Source organism: Thunnus albacares, chromosome 5, assembly GCF_914725855.1.
Source record: "Thunnus albacares chromosome 5, fThuAlb1.1, whole genome shotgun sequence".
NCBI lineage: Eukaryota > Metazoa > Chordata > Actinopteri > Scombriformes > Scombridae > Thunnus > Thunnus albacares.
The window spans coordinates 17,250,061-17,268,873 of record NC_058110.1 but is presented as its reverse complement, the minus strand read 5'-3'; the positions used below and the strand labels follow the sequence as shown (position 1 = coordinate 17,268,873).

The following is an 18,813-nucleotide window of genomic DNA, read 5'->3' as shown; positions in this document are numbered from 1 at the left end:
TGGTTTCTTTACTCTTCTATGACAGTAATCTGAATATCTTTCGGTTGTTGACTGTTGGTCAATAACGTCACCTTGGGCTTTGGGAAAAAAGTGATCGACTTCTTTCACCTTTTTATGACTTTTTATAGACCAAACAACTAATCGATAAGTCGCAAAAATAATGGACAGATTAGTCGACAATGAAAATAATCGTTAGTTGCAGCCCTACAACTGTGCTGCTTCAACAGTCGTTTACTGAAATGAATGCAATACCAGAATTATTATTTGAAAGATTTATTTGCAGTAAGTCTGTTAAATAATTAAGAGACCAGATTGTGACAAATTGAAAAGCACAGGTTGTTTCCAATACTGTAAATCTCCCAACTTTGGGCCACTTTAGCTAATGACGACAGCAGTCCAATAAAAACTTTAGATAACACCCTGATTCATGTCATTATCCAAGACCCTTTGTTCATCATCACTGCAGTGAAAAGCAAGACTTGAAGAAAAAAACAGTAATGGAGAAACATAGTAATGGCTTTGATGCAAAGATAGTCACAGTTTGTCAAGCCCGAGATATTGTCAAATAGAGATAAAAAGAAGAAATGAGGGATGAATTTAAAAAGGTCTAGAACTGCAGGGTCATTGTGAATCAGAAGAAGAATCTTTAACGTCTGTGCTTTCTGTTGCCTCGCTGACTTCACTCAGCTCTTTGCTCTCTCCTCCGCTGTCTCTCTCACTCTCTCTCTCCTGGTCGCCAGACCCTGACGGGCTCTGGCCAGACGGTGCTTCTTGACCCGAAACACGCACGCCCGGCTTTCTCAACTGTAGGACACAAAGACAAAAATATGACATATTCACTAACAGAATCTGCTCATCTGAGTTCAGTGGTGCTTGAGGTGCCTACAAGGAGCTGATGAAAAGCAATGTCAACGGAGCGCCATCATGTGTTGCCATAGTGAATAAACATGGAGACTACCTCATCAGCCATGTGGGCCAGGTCTCTCTTCATGGCGTAGGCATCCTCCCCATCTGCATAGTACTTAGGCTCTACCTCGCTTATCCTGCGGAGGAACAATAAGATAACACATCAGTTACAGTCAGTGTAAATGTAACTGTCAGGGTTGAAGCTGCCACTGAGGACGATGAGTCATATCCTGGGTAGTTTTTTTTCCTGGGGATTTAAGCAACCTGGAGGGAGTTAACAATCATAAAAAATGTAAAAACTTGGTATTTTATAGGTACATTTGGGGCAATTTTGGATTTTGTAATATCATGATATTGCGTAAGTGTGGACTTTTCCTGGATTTAACGGCTGCATTACAGTAAAATGATGTAATTTTCGGAACTTGCCAGACTGTTCTAGCTGTTCTACTATTTGCCTTTACCCACTAAGTCATTATATCCACATTGCTGATGATTATTTATCACAAATCTCATTGTGTAAATATTTTGTGAAAGCACCAAAAGTTATCCCTACAATATTGTTGCAATATCGACATCGAGGTATTTGGTCAAAAATATCATATTTGATTTTGTCCATATCGTCCAGCCCTAGGTTTATATTCCAGTATTCTTAGACTAAATATATGAATTACACTACACTTTAGGGACATATAAATAAATGAGTAAATGAAGAAAGAATTCAGCATTTCCCCAGAATTTTACTCTTAGCATTGCAAAGAAGGCTTGCAAACCTAAAATTTATAGAAATTAAAATCGAATGGTTAATTGGATAAATTAAATATAACAAGAACAAATAACTGAAACGTTTGTTTTTAGTATCCGGAGCTGTTGGGGGGAATTTGGACACAGGATTAAAGCCCTACTGATATTGGATTTAAAGGCCAACAATAGTAACATTTGAGAGTTACAAAAACCCTATGAAGATATATCATATACACTTTTGAAAAGATTTGCTTAATTTTTTTTTTAAAGAATTCTGGCCCCAAATATGCACCAAAGAGGACTAAATTCTTCATCTAATTGACCTCAGAAATATAGTTAAGAGAGAAAAGCTTTGCACACAGCGTACTGTACTGCTGAGCTGGAGGTGCTGCCAACTGCAAGATGAACATGTAGTCAGAATAAATAAATGATGAGCCTGCTGAAGAGTAAAACACCTTGCTCTTATCAGCGTTAATAAAAAGAGCCTTGATCTTATATTTTAATAGGCAGAGCCAGTCTATTAAAGCACGTCACGTTTCCATACTGTAATTTCCTGTTATTGTTATTGGGCAACATAGTGGTGGATACCAAATTATCTGCAATAACCTAATATCAGGAAATATTCTGTACCAGGTAAGCCACTATTATTGGTCTAAATCACCTCATGACCTCCGTACTTCTGAAAATAGAAATAATGAATTAATCTTGGCACAAAAAAGGACTTACTGGAATTTGAGTGTGTTTGAGTACAGGTGCAGGGCTGCCCGGTTGCTGCGGTGGGGAGAAAAAGTACACACATGTAATCAGAATATGAGCACATTTTGTAAACAAAGAGACATGCAAATATGTATCTAAACAAAATAAAGAGACGCCAAGTGCGCAGCGAGCCAACTGTGCACAGTACCTTTTGCGAACATGAAGTGAGACATATTTAGCATTGAAGTTTTCTATCATGGCCCGGCTGGCCTGGTCCATCAACTTCTGAGCCAGCCCCAGACGTCTGTGGGAGCGCTTCACCGCCTGGAAGACACAGAGAAGGGTTTTTGTGTCACTCAGTTCAAGCCAACAACAATATTGTTTGTGTGATACAAATACTAGAAAGGATGAATAAAATGTCTCTTGCCGAGACTCACCAGGGATGTGATGTGTCCATGGGGTACATCATCTGGGTCTTCCTCCCTAAAAAAGAAATCAAAGCAAGTTTTTGGAACACATAATACAAATCATTTGTTCAAGTGATGTCAGTTTGAGAGATGTAATCACAGATACTCACATCTTTGCCAGCACATATCCAACTATTTTGCCATTTTCGTCCTCTGCAATGTATGAAAGCTAAAACAAGAAAATCAATGTGTGTCAAACATACAAACTTAAAAGTGTGAGAAGTGAGTGGACAGGAGGTGTGGTTCTAGCAGAAACAGCAAAAATAGGAAAGAGCACAGTGACTAACCTGAGGCCAGGACAGTCCGTGATAGAAATAGTATTTCATCTGGTAGTTTTCTGGAAGACACAGCAGGTTACAGTGCTGCATGTTCATGAGGTCCTCCGGCTGCAGTGAAAGAAACAAATTGAGTGTCAGACAAGTGAATGACACGATGCTAATGATGCTAATATCAGCGATATTTGGTCAGCTAACGTGCAGGCTGCAGTAACTAGCTTAGCTAACAGTTAGTAGAAACAGCATGGCTGTCGAGAAGATTTCATCTAACTTACCCTGGCGTTTCGTATATTCATTTTGTTAGCTCTCTCGGTACCGGCACAGTGGAAATACACTAATCAACTATACTGCACCGATCAATCAGTTCATAATAGTTAGGCTGTAAGGTTTAAAGAGCTTGTCTCGCTGGCTAGCTTAGTCGGCTTGCTAGCAAGGAAGGGAGGGGAGGAAGGAGCGTGCCACAATAATGAAGAGTATTTCCGGTCTCGGTGTGCGCCGAGATTTCACAGTAAAGGTTGCAAACCCTTTCATGTACCACACAAACGTTCCATGAATCGCTTTTATTTTGAAGAATGATGAGAGCCTGGATGTTAGCTTGTAGATCATTATTGCAAACTTTATGCTACAGTTCAAGCAAGGCTGTCTGGATTAACTTTATTGTCATTCATGCATTATTGTCATTCTGTGATAGAAAAATGCTTAAAAGTCTGGCAAAAGTCTAAAAAGTTACTTTATAAACATAAAAAGTAAAAATAATAATGATAAGTTACTTTGTAAACATACTGTAAACAACCATGAGTATATTGCACATGATGAATGGGATTGCACGTAATAAAACTGCACATCACTGGTTAAAAATAGTTACTAGATTTAATTATTTCAGTTAAAGTCACCCTCCACTCAGAAATATGTTTCTTCTTGTTCCTACAGTTGGATGTTTGAGCTTCACTGTGCAGAATGATGTATGTGCAGAGTTTGACACTAGAAGCTGTTTTTACACTCATCTGCTGAAAGTGGAAATTTTCTCTGAGCTCATTGAATATCTAATTTTAAGGGTGAGTATGATTTGTGAGTTTGGAGCCCATCCTGGTCCAATATTCAACTTACACAAGTGTGACGTAGAAACTTGAAGCCTCCAGTGCACAAACACTGAGAATGGACTTTACAGTGAATGAAGAGACATCTTGTGTTCAGCAGTTAAACTTCTGAAAATAAAATAAAATAAAATAAATATATTTGCATATTTATAGAAGCTATATTATATTTACATGCTCCATATTTCTTAATACAGTTGTTATCACACAGAAAACTCTGGGCATGGCAGTAGTCTATTATTCCAGTACAGAAGCACTGGGGATACAGTATAATAAAGCTGCTTGATGGGAACTTAGAGTAGACATGGTATACACAATGCACAGAGAGTGGGAACTGAGGTCAGTAGAAGAAAATGTATTTTACAATTTAATCCACAGAGGAAGTACTGCAGTTCCTATGAAAAGGTGCATTGATGTTATAATGCAGAACTGAAGTTGTTTTTAAGTCTTTAGGGTAAGTCCAATTTAAAGGACAGGTTCACAATTTTTCATGTCTGTCTTAACAACAACAGTCATTTGATTATATTCCTTTTAAAGCTGTCTATTAGTGTTCTTACAGCACTGAGACCACTTTCAGGCTCTAATAATTAAATATTCAAGGTGTGTGGCCAAAGCCTGTCTGTTGCTGTCTTATTTATTTTCTATTTTTCTGAGATACCAAGTCAGAATTTGAGACTTGAATGTTTTTGCTTTCAAGTCACAAGTTAAGCTTTTAGAGACTCAAATCTCAAAGAAAGTCAAGTGTCAATAAATAAATAAATAAATAAATCACATATTAAACACATTAAAAACTCTCTTAATTTTCTATAACTTGACAACCCTTTATTAGATACCTTTCAACTTGAAATTAGAAGACAACATCGGCTACCGGGAAATTTGGTAAATTAGGATGACAGGTTCTTTATAGGTTATATAGAGGTTATAAAGGTTATAGGTTCTTTTTTGCCTTTTCTCCCTGTTTTTTTTAATACCTAGCTTTGAATAGGACTTTGTGTCTATTTTCCACAAAAAAAGTTAAATTACCTTGTTTTAAATTCTTAAGCATCTCCATCTCCCCTATTAAAAACATAGTTTAATAATATGCAAATATTGTCCATCTCAAAAGCTTAACTGCTGGACACAAGATGTCTCCTACTTCACTGTAAAGTCAATTAAGTTTCCACATCACACATGTGTGTAAGACGTATACTGGACTACGATTGGCTCAAAATTAGTTGTGATGTCATAAATCACGCCAGTGGCTACACGCCTTAAACTCGGATTTCAAGTGACCACAGGGAAACTCTCCACTTTCAGCAGAAGGATGTGTAAACAGCCTTCAGGTGTCAAACTCTGCTGACCAAACATCCAGGTGAAGTAACAATAAGTAAACACATTTTTGAGTGGAGGGAGACTTTAATATTACTGTTGCTATGTTTTTCACTCACTGATTGAATGTCAAATGTATAAATGCATAACTGGCTTTAAAGCTGTTGAACTGTATCTGCTTTTCACCAGTGAGTTTGTTATTTTAAACGACTCACTTTACTGGTTACATCACCCTATATATCACCCCATGGCGATTATTGTTATGTATAATTTACTGTGACATGATCCAATCCAACTCCTTCTTACAATCATAATAGGTCTTGTGTTCGATTCCCTAAACACTCATAGTAATTGGCCAATGTGTTAATAGACCTACTTCAGGTAAACCAGTGGCATCCAATCAGCAGGGCTACATGCAAATCGAGCAGGTGTCACCGGGGAGGGACTGTGGAGGAAACGGATATTTTTAGAATAACTTTCGTATGCCAGACAGTGTTTTCAACATTTCACAAATGTCCTAAGTGTCTCTTCGGAAAATGTGCTCACCCAGAGGAAGATGAGCTTTCAGATAAGGACTCCGTTGACTGATGACGATGTCAGATTGCCAACCTGCTGCTGGTTCTTAGATATGTAGGAGTTATGAGTAAAAAATGTGATCCTAAAAGTTTTGGGGGATTTTTTTTGAGAAACAGGAAAGAGCGACGTGGTTTAAAAAGCGTTTTTTCCAAATGGAGACAGATCCGAGGCTGGAGTCGAGTTTGTGGGTCGGAAATAAAAGGTACCGGGCGCTGCTGACTGGCTGGTATTTCAACTGGACCGAGGTAGATAAGAAGAATCGAGATAAGAAAACAAGTAGGTGGCATTTACACTCTCCAAAACATCTGTCGACTATAGTATCGCTCTATAAAGAATATTACACATACTTTGATTGTGCAGTTAACTTCTTTGCATGTTTAAATAATAATCAAAAAGCACAGGTAGAATGTAAGCACACACAAGGAAACACAGTCATCTTGTTTAAAGCCACAACCCGTTTCCTCTTTTCACTTAACTGGTGTATTGAAAAACAAGACAGCATCGTTATGTAGAAGTTGCCTAGGAAACACCATGAACAATAGCATACTGCATGTCATTTTTGGAATATTACATGGAGGGTGTGCTGTAATTATAACTGCCTACATGAAGAACGTGAAGAACAAGTTGAACAGCACTAACATGAAACACAACCTACTGAGACAAGTTTACTGAAAACACATGGAGCATTCACACACACACACCTCTTGGAACAAAGTTATTTCATAGGGGTTGTCCTCAATCTGTTGTTGCCACACCAACACCATAATCACCCCACTGTTGTTCTCCATCTCTCTCTCTCTCTCTCTCTCTCTCTCTCTCTCTCTCTCTCTCTCTCTCTCTCTCTCTCTCTCTCTCTGTTACCATCACACATTTATCCACAGAAAGGGAAGTGAAGCATGAAAAAACAAAAATTAAATGTCTGTTTTTAGGACATCTGTACATGTGTGTGTCATTTTTGGGATAACACTCACTTGTGTCCCTTTTTTAAAACAACATAATAGCGGTACATTTTATACAGTAACTGTCTTCAAATGTTGACCAAAGAATAGTTCTTCAATACATTTCTTACAGAAGACATTTTGACTCATCATACCAGGGCTGCAACTAGCGATTATTTTCATTATTGATTAATCTGGTGATTATTTTCTTGATTAATTGATTAGAATATCTGTAAAATGTGAGAAAATGGTGAAAAACACCCGTGAAAACAGGTCAAAGTGACGTCTTCAAATGCTTGTTGATCAGAAAAAGCAAGTTTTTACTATCATGTGTGAGACATTAAAGCCTCAAATCCTCAATCCCGAAAAGCAGAAACCACATTTTTTGTCATTTTCCTAAAAAAAAGTGACTTTAGTTGCCTATTAATTTTCTGTTGATCGATTAATTGATTAATCATACACAAGTTTAACTAATATCACAGATGATGTCCCAGTTTTTTGGCCTGTAAGACATCCCTGGCACTGGAACAGCTAAATGGGATGCACTTATTTTTAATTTTATTAGTTAAACTTGTGCTGTGACTTCTGTGATACGTAAACATGTCTGATGTGAGAAAGGTCAACAGTCTTTCCAGTGGTTAAAATATTCCGTTCAGTGTATGCAAAGCATCCCCGCTGAATTCGGCTGTGTGTGTGTGTGATTAAAGTTTCAGTGCCTGTGTCGGAGGTGGTCGGAGTGGAGGAGGGCCGGGTGGAGATCCTGCCCCAGAAGTCGGTTGAGGACACAGAAAAAGACTTCACAGGTGGGTTATCTTTGGAGACTCTCGGGTATCGCAAACCCAAGGCCGCAATCAACGCTAAAATAAACAAAAACACATCCTTCTTATCTTTTACTGTTGAGTTTATAATGAACTGTGAATCATTTACATACAGGTGTTGAGCACACAAGCTTCACATTTAATCAAATGTGTGCTAACATTGCTAACATTGTGGTATCCATCACCATCCGTCACCAGTTTTTTACGTGAAGCGTAGCAGCAGTGGGGGCTCGTATGGGTTACTGTGGAGACTGGGCCGGATCCAGTTCAGCTGCCCCAGTCGAGTCCTCAGAGACCAGTGGACACAACACCTAAGAACTGCTCTCAAAACTCACAGTAAGTATGGATAACAAGACAAAGCACTAAGGTCATATCACAATAAATTTTCCTCCATCAGCTGCATGACAGAGGTGGCTTTCACCAAACTGAAATATTTCAAATATATCTTTCAGGTCCCTCACGGCCACACAGACTGTTGGTGTTTATCAACCCCTTTGGAGGAAAGAAGAAAGGAAGACAGATCTACCATTCTCTGGTTGCCCCTCTGTTTGAGCTGGCTGGTATCAGCTGTCATGTAATAGGTAAAAGAAACAACAAAATTGTGCAATACTTTGGCAAAGTTTAATTTGTTACCAATGCAGATGCTTGATGCTCTTCTAGGTGAAGGGTTATGTCTAACAGATGCCTTAGACTAACTAATTTAATTTTAAAAAATGACTTTTTTTATGTTTAGTAACTGAGCGGGCTAATCAGGCCAGAGACCACATCTTGAAGAAAGACCTGACAGGTTTTGACGGGTAAGAGTTACCAGCGTCCTTTTAAACACTGTGGTGTGAGAGCATTGTAACAGCTAAGCTCTCAGGGAGGTGACTCTCATAACTCTCATAACAGAAGCCCTTGTGTTTGTTTACAACAGTGTGGTGTGTGTGGGTGGGGATGGCATGTTCAGCGAAATACTTCACGGTTTGATCGGGCGGACACAACAAGAGGCAGGCCTTTGTGAGAATGATCCCACTGTCACTTTGCAGCCTTGTCCGCTTCATATTGGGATTATCCCTGCAGGTAATGACACTGGTAGTAAGTATTTATAAACTGATGGAGGCAGATTTACAGCTGTGACACACACATCTGGTTATACTGTGTCTGCAGGCTCTACAGACTGTGTGTGTTACGCCACGGTGGGAGTGATTGACCCTGTTACTTCAGCTTTGCACATTATCATCGGTGAGGAAGGATCTTCATAAAAATAATCTTTTAATCACCAATTGTTCTTTTTTTGGAAATCAACAACATAAAATACCTGAACAATTTTGTTAATTCTTAGCCTTTGTAACCTCTTCATTTCCCACAACACCTTGCAGGAGACTCTCAGCCTTTGGATGTGTGCTCAGTACATCATGCGGCTGCTCTCGTGCGCTACTCTGTGTCTCTAGTGGGTTATGGCTTCTATGGAGACGTACTGGCTGAGAGTGAAAAACACCGCTGGATGGGACCTCTCAGATATGACTATGCAGGTGTGGACTGATGATTCATTTAGAGAAAAGAAATGACTAAATGCTAAATTTTCAATACATCCTGTCAGACTCTCTGTATTTTATTTTTAGCTACATGATAAAAATTCATCTGGAAACTCTCACTGATAAGACTATGACTAAGATGCAAGAACTTTATGTGACTCATGCTCTTTTTTAAAGGTTTTTTTTATATTTATTATACCTCTAATTTATTCTTTTCAGCATTTCTAAGTTTCTAATTGCTCTCCTTTGTCTAGGCACAGTGGTGTATCTGAGCAACAGAAGCTATGCAGGCATAGTTCAGTATCTACCAGCAGACCCGCTGCTCTCCAGCCCTCGAGACAAAACACGCTGCCTCTCAGGGTAAAACACCAACTACTAAACATTACGTAAAGAAGGGAGGACACAGTACAATTAAAAGTAACAGCAAAAAACTTTCAAACAAAGAATAAAAGAAAATTACTCTGTGCGCCCTATAGATCATACTCCTATACTTTGTGATGTTTTAACACCAGTAAATGCATTTATTATCTCGAAGCAAGGAGCGTTAACTATTGTGCAGACTCTACTTCGCTATTTCCATAATGGTTTCGTCAAGCAACTAGTATTCACTGTTAGCACATGATTTCTCCGGTGCATTTCCTGTATCACAGAGGATAACTGTTCATTCCTTGACTTGTTCTGTGGCTGTGACTCAGCTATGTGAGGTAAAACAGACCTCCTTTACACAACAGAACAACAGTGATGTTTTATGTCATGTCTCTACATGAACCCCAGATTTTAAAACCCTTGAGACTGTTAGAACTGCCAAAGTGACTCAACCCTGCAAATAAGAGTAATGACTCAGAAAATATGGGTTCAAGATGACAGCACTGTCTGAGGAAACATAAAGAGGGAATTTGATGCTAAAAAGACTGTAAATATGGCAGATATCCACTTGATATAACTAACACAGACTGCTGAAGCCTCATATAAGCTTCAGATAAACTTATAAACGCATTGGACACACTGTGGATTTTGGCCCCCATCACTTACATTGAAAGTACATTGGAAGGGGATCTTTTAATAGCCAGTATGAACAGAGGGAATGATTACAGAGAGGAAAATCTCTTTTAGTGTTCTTATGGGAACCTGACTGTTGTTTTAAGACAGACTTGAAAAACTGTAAACCTATCCTTTAACCTTGTGAACCTTAAACACTTTTAATGAGAAAGAGAGAAAGTGTTCATGGGAGAAGCATCATTATTATTAAAGAACCTGTGAAATGGTTCAAATTCACTACTTGTGACACTGTAACTGCTACCACCTGCAGCAGGGACTCAGGTGTTGGGTGCACCTTAAGGAGGGTAGGAACCATGGCATGAGGAACTTGATCTAGATGAAAGGTGAGCCTTGGTCTCCCATTAGAGCATACAATGCCTCTGTCTTTGTCTGAGGCAGCTGCCTCTGGCTGTCAGCAAATGGTTTATGATGCTCTTATGAATGGATGTCAAGGTCGAGGAGCTTGTTATTTCACAGACTTCCACGCAGAGTGAAAACTCTTTGTGTTGTGTGTGTGTGTTTTTCAGGTGCAGTGTGTGCTCCAAAAGCACAGAAAGACTATTCCCTCACTCTTCAGATTCAGGCTCTTTGTACAGCTCCCACTTCAGCCAGTTCAGTAGTGACTCAGAAGAAGGTAATACATAGACACACATGAAAGTCCTGGGTTTGTGTCTTGCATATTTTAGCTCATTTATTACGAAAAATCACGCATGCAATACTGCAGCCTTTTTAGCTCATGATCCCTTAAAATGAAGTTTAATTGTTGCCTTTCTCCAGGTTGCATTATGTTTACAGATTGTGACCACTTCAACCACTGTGCAATTCTTCCTTTTAAGATTGTTTTATTTGAATAGTCTACAGAGCGTTGAAGAGGTGAAATTATCCATTGCTTCATAAGAAAAAAGCAAAGATTAGGAAAAGTGAACAAACAACTTTTAGTAACAAAAATATGTTTTTCTGCTTCCCATTGCCAGAATTTTCTAAAGCACTCTCTAGCTTCCTTTTTTAGGTTATTATCCTAAAGGCAGATATTCAGAGACTTTACACTTTCTTGTAATAGGCAGTGGATCACAATTAATATCATAAGATAAAGCAGTTGAAAGCACAAAGTGATGTGAAATGTCAGGGCTGCATTACTACACAGCAATGCTAAATCATCAGTGGTCAATCAGAAGTCAAAGAACATACTCAGAAATCCAAAAATGTCCAGTGTAGTTTATTTCGGGCAATACAATATGCATGGTGGGCAAAAACTCTGGTATGATCCTTCAATGTTGTACAGTACAGTATGTGCAGGGATTCTGTTGAATGTAGCATCTTCTCTCTCTTTGTCTGTGTCCTCAGGTGAGTGGGTGAGTGTGGAGGGCAGGTTCAGGTGTGTGTCTCTCACTTGTATGTCCAGCTCATGTCCCAAGAGTCCTCTTGGCCTCTCTCCCTCTGCTCACCTGGCGGATGGAACGGGGGACCTCATCTTGGTATGGGACACTCACCCACTGGGCTTCCTCAAGTTCCTCTACAGGCACACAAGCACACAGGACCAGGTATGGGCGCTTTCACCTAAAAACAAGGCTAGACTAGCAAATTTAAAAGCTGCATGACCCAATCTCTCTCCCACTTTTCTTAGTTTGACTTGCCTTTTGTGGAGGTCCACCGTGTGAAGGCTGTCCGTTTCTCTCTCCCTGCCGGCAAAGAGGAGGAAGCTTATGAAGAGATTGGTGGGACAAATGAAGAAGACAGACGATACGTCGAGACTATAAGCAGAAATGGATCTCAGCAACAGCTGGCAGAGAGAAGCACGGGGCAGGAACTGGCAAACGAGCAGAAAGCAGCAACCCGCTTCCTCTGCGGTCTGTGCTGTAGTAAAGCTCCTGCTGTGTCAGTGTGGAACTGCGATGGCGAGATTCTGCCTTTCACCAATATAATCTGCAGGTAAGAGAGTATAACCATACATGCTGTGTTTTGGGTAATCTTATGTTATATATTATCTTCCTATGGTTATAAAACTAACTGCAACTCAGCTCAGTCATATACTAATACGGATGATTATTTCCTATAGCAGCACTGTTTTAACGATGTTCCCTTCTTCTCTCAGGATTCATGGCCAGTTGGTGCGTCTGTATGCCAGGGGCATCGAAGACGGAGCCGCCATGCACAGCTGCAGTGAGGAAAAGTGCGAAAGGAGATGCATATCACACAAATAGTGTCACCCCAGTCTTGAATGATGGGAGAAAAGAGACAATGGAAGGGATTGTTTTGCAAGGCTAATTTGTGAATTGAAAGAATATGAACTATGACAGCCTCACAGTCTGTCATGGCCAAAGACTTCCTGATATTTCAGGTACTGTAACAGGTTTTGACGTTGCAATGAAAAAAAAAGACTATTTATTCCTGGACGTGTGTGTTTGTTGAATACTGCTTCTTAAAAACACTATAAAAAGACTTTAACACAAAAATTATACTTAACTCTCGTGCAGTTTTTTCTGCAGAAACAACTGATCTCACCTGATACTGTTTACAGTGTGTATGCAGTTTTTGGCCTGTAAACTTTATTTATGTTCACTTGAGCTTCCATAGAATATAATCATGACCCTGACTCATTTTATGCTTTATTGTTGTCAACAGTAATTCAGCAATGCGGTTTATCTTTGAAACTGAATTAGGAACAGCAACAACTTCCTTTTCTTGTACTAGTGGCTTATGAAATTATGAAACTTTTAAAACAACTTTACTACAGCTTCCCTTACCACACAAACTGTGATATTATTATTGCATACAGTAAAAGTTTAAAACAATCAAACAACACATGAAAAAACAAATACAATAATCCCAGAGGGGAAGTTGTTTAAACACATGTTCATCTTTGCTGTACTTCCCACGGCCCTCCGAGCACTGGCAACGGCCTGTTACTGGTCAGAGTGTGTATGAATTTGTGTGCATGGGTGTGTGTTTGCAGATAGTAGTTGCCCAGCTAGGTCACACACCTGGTAGAGACAGACATAGGTGACAGGAAAAAACATCAGTCAGATGTGGTCAGTGGAAGGAAATCTACCAAATTTAAAAGCAAACAAAAGTTAAAACTCGCTCATCATTTGTGAGATACTGAATGTGGTTGTGGTAATGTGGTTTTTAACAGTTAATTTGGAAATAACTTAAGACACCTACCTCTTACCAGAAGCAGGACATCTAAACGTGTCTACCTTGTGACTTACTGTTAAGAGAAGCAGACCAACGGGCCCTCCTAGCATAAATATTACTCGGTTCTGTAGTTTTGTGTGTATCTCGTTCAGTGTCATCATGGTGACAAGTGACCCTGTATGCAAATATTGATCCTATACTCCATCCATAATAAAGGTCATTGGATATACATAACAAGAAACAATCATGTAGATAGAGATTTTCCTCCTTTAAAAAAACAAAAGAAAAATGTGCAGGCAGAAGAGTGAACAATGATTTATTTAGAAATTTCTAATTCACAGGTGAACATTCATTTCAGTTTACTGCAGTTATTTTAATTTTCACATTCATGGTGGTATTTTTTACATGCAGACAAAAATCAAACAATGATACAGCAGTGAAAGATTGCAGTAAAATTTATTGTTTGTGAACTTGCTTATGACAGTGTGTGTGTGTGTGTGTGTGTGTGTTTGAGACAGAAGGCATCAGGTTGTGTGGGGCTGCACCCACTTGTATGTTCCCTCATAGCTGAATCCCACCCTCTTCATAAGATCATCTGCCTCGTTTGGACCACGACTGTGAACACAACAAAGGAAAGATTTGAGAAAAATGATCAATGTAAAGGAAAATGTGCATCATGTATTTATTTCTGTTTTATAAAAAAAACAGTTTTACCTTCCATATTTGTACGGGATGGGTTGTCTCTTCTCCCTCTCTATTTGGTGGAGGAGGGGGGTGAAAATCCTCCAGGCCTCCCGCAACTCATCACTGGGGCAGAAAAAAGGGGCAATTCAGGTGAAAAAAAACACATTAAAACTAAATACTAAAACAATGACCTATGAGAGAAAATGGTACTACTAACCTGCGGACAAAGTGCATTTGATTTCCACAGAAAACGTCCAGTAACAGTCTCTCATAAGCATCTGGGAGCGTCACATTCTGACAGGGCGAGACAGCAGCCATTAAAAACTGCATGTATGCTTATTTCTGGTGCAATGATGTATCTTTATATGAGGGGAAAGGCAAACAACAATGAACTGTCTACTCTATTGCAATTCAATCCAAAATAACATCAATCTTGATGAAAAAATGAAGCTTCACCTAGGTAGTATTTTTGTATCGAACTTTAAGATTTATTTTTTCCACCCTCTGTAGAAAAAGAATTACTGTGCTCCAGAAATGTCCGATACAGCATTATTTAATCTAGCACATGTTTTACTTGAAACCAAGAGAAAATCTGCAAAAACCTGTCACATAATTCTAGTGTTTGTTGTTTATGCAATTCCACTTGTTAGGTCTTGTTTGGATTGGATATTTTAATATAAAATACACAACAGTAATCAGACAACTATTAGGTTGTCTTTAGACTTTAGAGTTTTAACAACCTGTCTTAAGCCTATTTGATGCATCTCTACACTTCTGCCCAGTTTTTAGTTTCTAACATTTACAGCATCACTATCACTGTGATACATTGAATATCTATCAAATACTTCCATGTATACTACATTATACGAAATAATTACAATTTCACCACAACAACTGGGTTTTGAGTAACGTAATATATGATGGTGTGTTGAGGATCAACATTTTATTATTCAAATAAAGTACCACAAACGTATGTCAAGAATCAAATGAAACTATCTCGGCACAAATAAAGTGATTTATGTTGATTCTAGAAAATTCTTGAATCAATGTACAAAAAAATAATATTCAAGACTGACAGTTGGACCTGAATGATTTGAGTTAAGTGAGCCTGTAGTACCTTGTATCTGCTCTTGTAAGTGAGGTCCAGCTCAGTCTCCTCTGGGCTGAGGTGAACCCCGGGTTTCTTGGTCCTCATCTTCAGGTAAATCGCTTCGTCCGGCTGCACTCGCACCACCAGCTCGTTCCTCTGATAGCTCTGACCAAAGATATCACCTGGCACATCTGTGAACTGCAGACGCAATTCGGCCTTACGTTCGTTCAGAGCTTTACCACAACGCAGAATGAAAGGAACTCCTGGTGGAAGCGTGGAAAAACATGAGAGGGAGAAAATCAGAGGAGAGGTCATAAAATATTTACCAACAGAATTAAAATAGTTATTAAAAAAAGGAAAGATTAAAACATATCTTTTGCCTCACCATCCCATCTTTCATTATGGATGTAGAGCACTGCGGTGGCAAATGTTGGTGTGCAGGAGCTTTCTGCTACAGTGGGGTCATCAAGGTAACCCAGCTTGGACTGGCCCACCCCCTCAGGGTCCCCCACATACTGACCGAGCACCACATCTGACATAGTAAGAGGAGCTATAGACTTCAACACCTTCACCTGCAGCACGTCAAAAAACACAGAACAACAGGATTGCAATCACATGAAGACATAACAAATATCCACAAATGTCCTACTGTTTCCTACCATCCCATCATACGTCTTACCTTCTCATTCCTCACGTCGTCTGGGCTTGTGGAAGTAGGTTTTTCCATGGCAACCAAACAGAGCATCTGGAGGAGATGGTTTTGCATGACATCTCTAAATTAAGAGGAAAGAACCAGAATCAGGACAAGTAGAGGTTCTAGTGTAACAATAACATCTGGTGTTTTCACATTTATCTGAATGTTCTGTCTCTCACCGAATGATACCAAAGTTATCAAAGTATCCTCCACGTCCCTGAGTGCCGAAAGGCTCTTTGAAGGTGAAGACCACACAGGCCACACTGTCCCTGTTCCATATGGGCCCAAAGATGCGATTTCCAAATCTAGAAGTAAGAGAATAAAACAAAATCTTATCTATGACAACTTGCAGCTTTAAATCAGTAGTAAAGATATATTATAAATCCATTATAATTTTGTCATTCTGTTCTCCATACTGTATTTCTGTAATTTGACTTTCTTGTTCTATTATGTACAGACAACATCTATTGCATGCTTGTCCATCCTGGGAGAGAGATCTCTTCCGGATGTTTCTTCTGTTTTTTTCCCCGTTAAAGTTTTTTTTAGGGAGTTTTTTCTTATTCGAATCAAGAGTCTAAGGAGAGAGGATGTTGCATTGCTGTACAGATTGTAAAGCCCCCTGAGGCAAATTTGTGATTTGTGAGATTGGGCTATACAAATATAACTGACTTGACTTAAAGTGCTTGAAAATGTGTGTATGGGGCTTGCTACCTGAGCACCATGAGGTTCTGGACCATCTCTTTGCCCAGGTAGTGGTCTATGCGGTAGATCTGGTCCTCTGTGAACAGGGAGGACAGATGGGCTGACAGTTCCTGTGAGCTCTGGAGGTCACGACCAAAGGGCTTCTCAACAATGACCCTGTTCCAACCTCTGCCGCAAACACAGCTGATTAGAACTTTGTGATCAATAAAAACAAGTAAACCATTGTTTTTATGGACTTGTGAGTATAGTAGACACTGACTTGCAGCTCATGCAGTGGGCTCTGATGTTTGTGCTGATATTGTGGTAGACAGTGGGAGGAAGAGCCAGGTAGAAGAGTCGGTTGGCGTCCGCACCCCCAGGCAGAGACGACAGATGGGTGTTGAGCTGGGCAAAGGAGCTGCCATCATTGTACTTGCCACTCAAGTAGGAGTTCTTACTGAAGAAGGTTGATAGACACTTGCTTTCTTCATCAGTAACCTGAGAGGAAATGATAAAAACACAGTCCAACAGTCAACAATCCAACTTATATTATATATTACATATATTACATTATAATCAACTAAACCTCCTCAGAACAAACACTTTAAATGTGCTACCTTCATATAAGGCAGGCATGCTGTCTTGATGTCCTCCACTGTCAAGTTGGACCGGGAAAAACCCACAAAGTATGTGTGTTGTGGGAGCAGGCCATCTCTGAATAACCACCTAGAGAAGGGAGTCAGTCAAAAGCAGCGATGCAGAACGCTGTCCAAGGTTCAAACCCCTAATAATACATAGTGACCAAACAACTTTAAGCAACTCTTTCTTCTACGGGTGAACGAGCAGTGAGTCTTTACTCACCATAAAGTTGGATAGATCTTCTTTTTTGCGAGATCTCCCTGTGAAAATAAAAAAAAATATGGAAGCAGATCTGATCACTGTGTCTGTAAAGAATCAATCAAGAGTCCAAAGAGTAAGTAAACTTTAAAAATAAGTGGTCACCGTGGTGTGGTGTCAGTGGATCTGTTGAGTGATGTGAGATAAAAACCAACCAGAGAGGCTTTCAAAGAACTTTGAACACACAGTCTTTGCAGCGCTCTGCAAACACCTGAGATTTCATGGACAAGTTAAATATACTACTGTTACTACTGTACTGTACTACTGACAAAAAGAGAAAACAACAAATAAGGATGACAGCTAAAAACTACATTTTGAAACTTGTGCTGGGCTCAAGACCAAAAGCAGGTCTGACCAAATGGTTTTGCTACAAAAATATCCCCTTCTTTCATTGCCTGACAAAGGAAAAAGTAGATGCAGCACATTTCAGTCAACATACGCTCATTCCCTGGCTTTCGTTCACCGATTACCACACTGCAATATTCTCATGTGAGGCTTTGTGTCAACTCTGTTGGGCCCCTGTCACTTCAAACCCTTTTCTCAACCGGTCTTTTGGAATTGAATAGAAGCAAATTAGACATTTCCATAATAAATCAAGTAACAGATTTTTTTAAACAGGGGACTTTAGAGTCTGAAATAAACTGAACTGATTTCTAAAGAAGGGATATAGCATGGAAAATGTATGAGTTATCATTTTGAATTAGTCGACGCAGTAGTCATATTGTAAGAAGTTCAGACAGTACTCACAGAGGCTCCCAGGATGATGAATATGTGTGTGTTGGTATGACTGGACTGCTGCTCTCCATACAGCTCCCTCTTGAGCTGTCCAAACACCTCAGAGCGAGTCAAAGGTTCAGTACTCATCTTCTGGCTCATCTGCTCTCAGTCTGTCCCTACTGTGGCCATTTTCATTTCCCCTTATGGCTACATGACACGCACACACACAGAGTATGGTGAAATTCCTATTGTCATCATTGCCTTGCAGAAAAACTCAACGAGTTAATGCTGCCATCTATTGCTGCAAAGAAATAATGTCATTGCTGCCTCATGTCTTGTAATGTATATGACCTCTGCTCTCCAGCTCCTATAATCCAGCAGGTTGGGTGTACGCATGAGATCAAATATGCACATTCCATCAGATCAGGTTTGTCTGTCAGGACCTGGAAGAACTCCTGCCCTTTTCACTTCAACTCACATTTCAGGTCTATTCAGACAAGGCTGAAACAATTAGCAGGAATGCTTCTTGCCCCTGAACCAC

General features: G+C 39.5%; 3 protein-coding genes across 3 annotated transcripts; 1 reads left to right on the top strand and 2 right to left on the bottom strand.

Annotated features, from left to right (window-relative positions):
* Nucleotides 1–257: 257 nt before the first annotated feature.
* Nucleotides 258–3,558, bottom strand: naa10 (N-alpha-acetyltransferase 10, NatA catalytic subuni). Its single transcript, XM_044352732.1, has 8 exons — nt 3,361–3,558; nt 3,098–3,196; nt 2,921–2,979; nt 2,781–2,826; nt 2,552–2,667; nt 2,374–2,418; nt 959–1,043; nt 258–804 (listed from the first exon to the last, which is right to left on the bottom strand). Exons 1-8 carry the CDS (start codon nt 3,379–3,381, stop codon nt 622–624), a joined length of 654 nt encoding a protein of 217 aa, XP_044208667.1. The 5' UTR covers nt 3,382–3,558; the 3' UTR covers nt 258–621.
* Nucleotides 3,559–5,940: 2,382 nt separating this feature from the next.
* Nucleotides 5,941–13,775, top strand: zgc:158263 (ceramide kinase family protein). Its single transcript, XM_044352819.1, has 13 exons — nt 5,941–6,339; nt 7,709–7,804; nt 8,018–8,155; nt 8,272–8,400; nt 8,553–8,616; nt 8,736–8,881; nt 8,969–9,043; nt 9,181–9,333; nt 9,591–9,696; nt 10,902–11,008; nt 11,719–11,915; nt 11,999–12,303; nt 12,467–13,775. Exons 1-13 carry the CDS (start codon nt 6,216–6,218, stop codon nt 12,573–12,575), a joined length of 1,749 nt encoding a protein of 582 aa, XP_044208754.1. The 5' UTR covers nt 5,941–6,215; the 3' UTR covers nt 12,576–13,775.
* A 36-nt stretch (nt 13,776–13,811) lies between these two features.
* LOC122983081 (glucose-6-phosphate 1-dehydrogenase-like) lies at nt 13,812–18,691 on the bottom strand. Its single transcript, XM_044352820.1, has 12 exons — nt 18,303–18,691; nt 17,520–17,557; nt 17,276–17,384; nt 16,939–17,156; nt 16,689–16,847; nt 16,157–16,282; nt 15,963–16,056; nt 15,669–15,855; nt 15,311–15,546; nt 14,411–14,487; nt 14,224–14,316; nt 13,812–14,124 (listed from the first exon to the last, which is right to left on the bottom strand). Exons 1-12 carry the CDS (start codon nt 18,429–18,431, stop codon nt 14,034–14,036), a joined length of 1,557 nt encoding a protein of 518 aa, XP_044208755.1. The 5' UTR covers nt 18,432–18,691; the 3' UTR covers nt 13,812–14,033.
* Nucleotides 18,692–18,813: the final 122 nt, after the last annotated feature.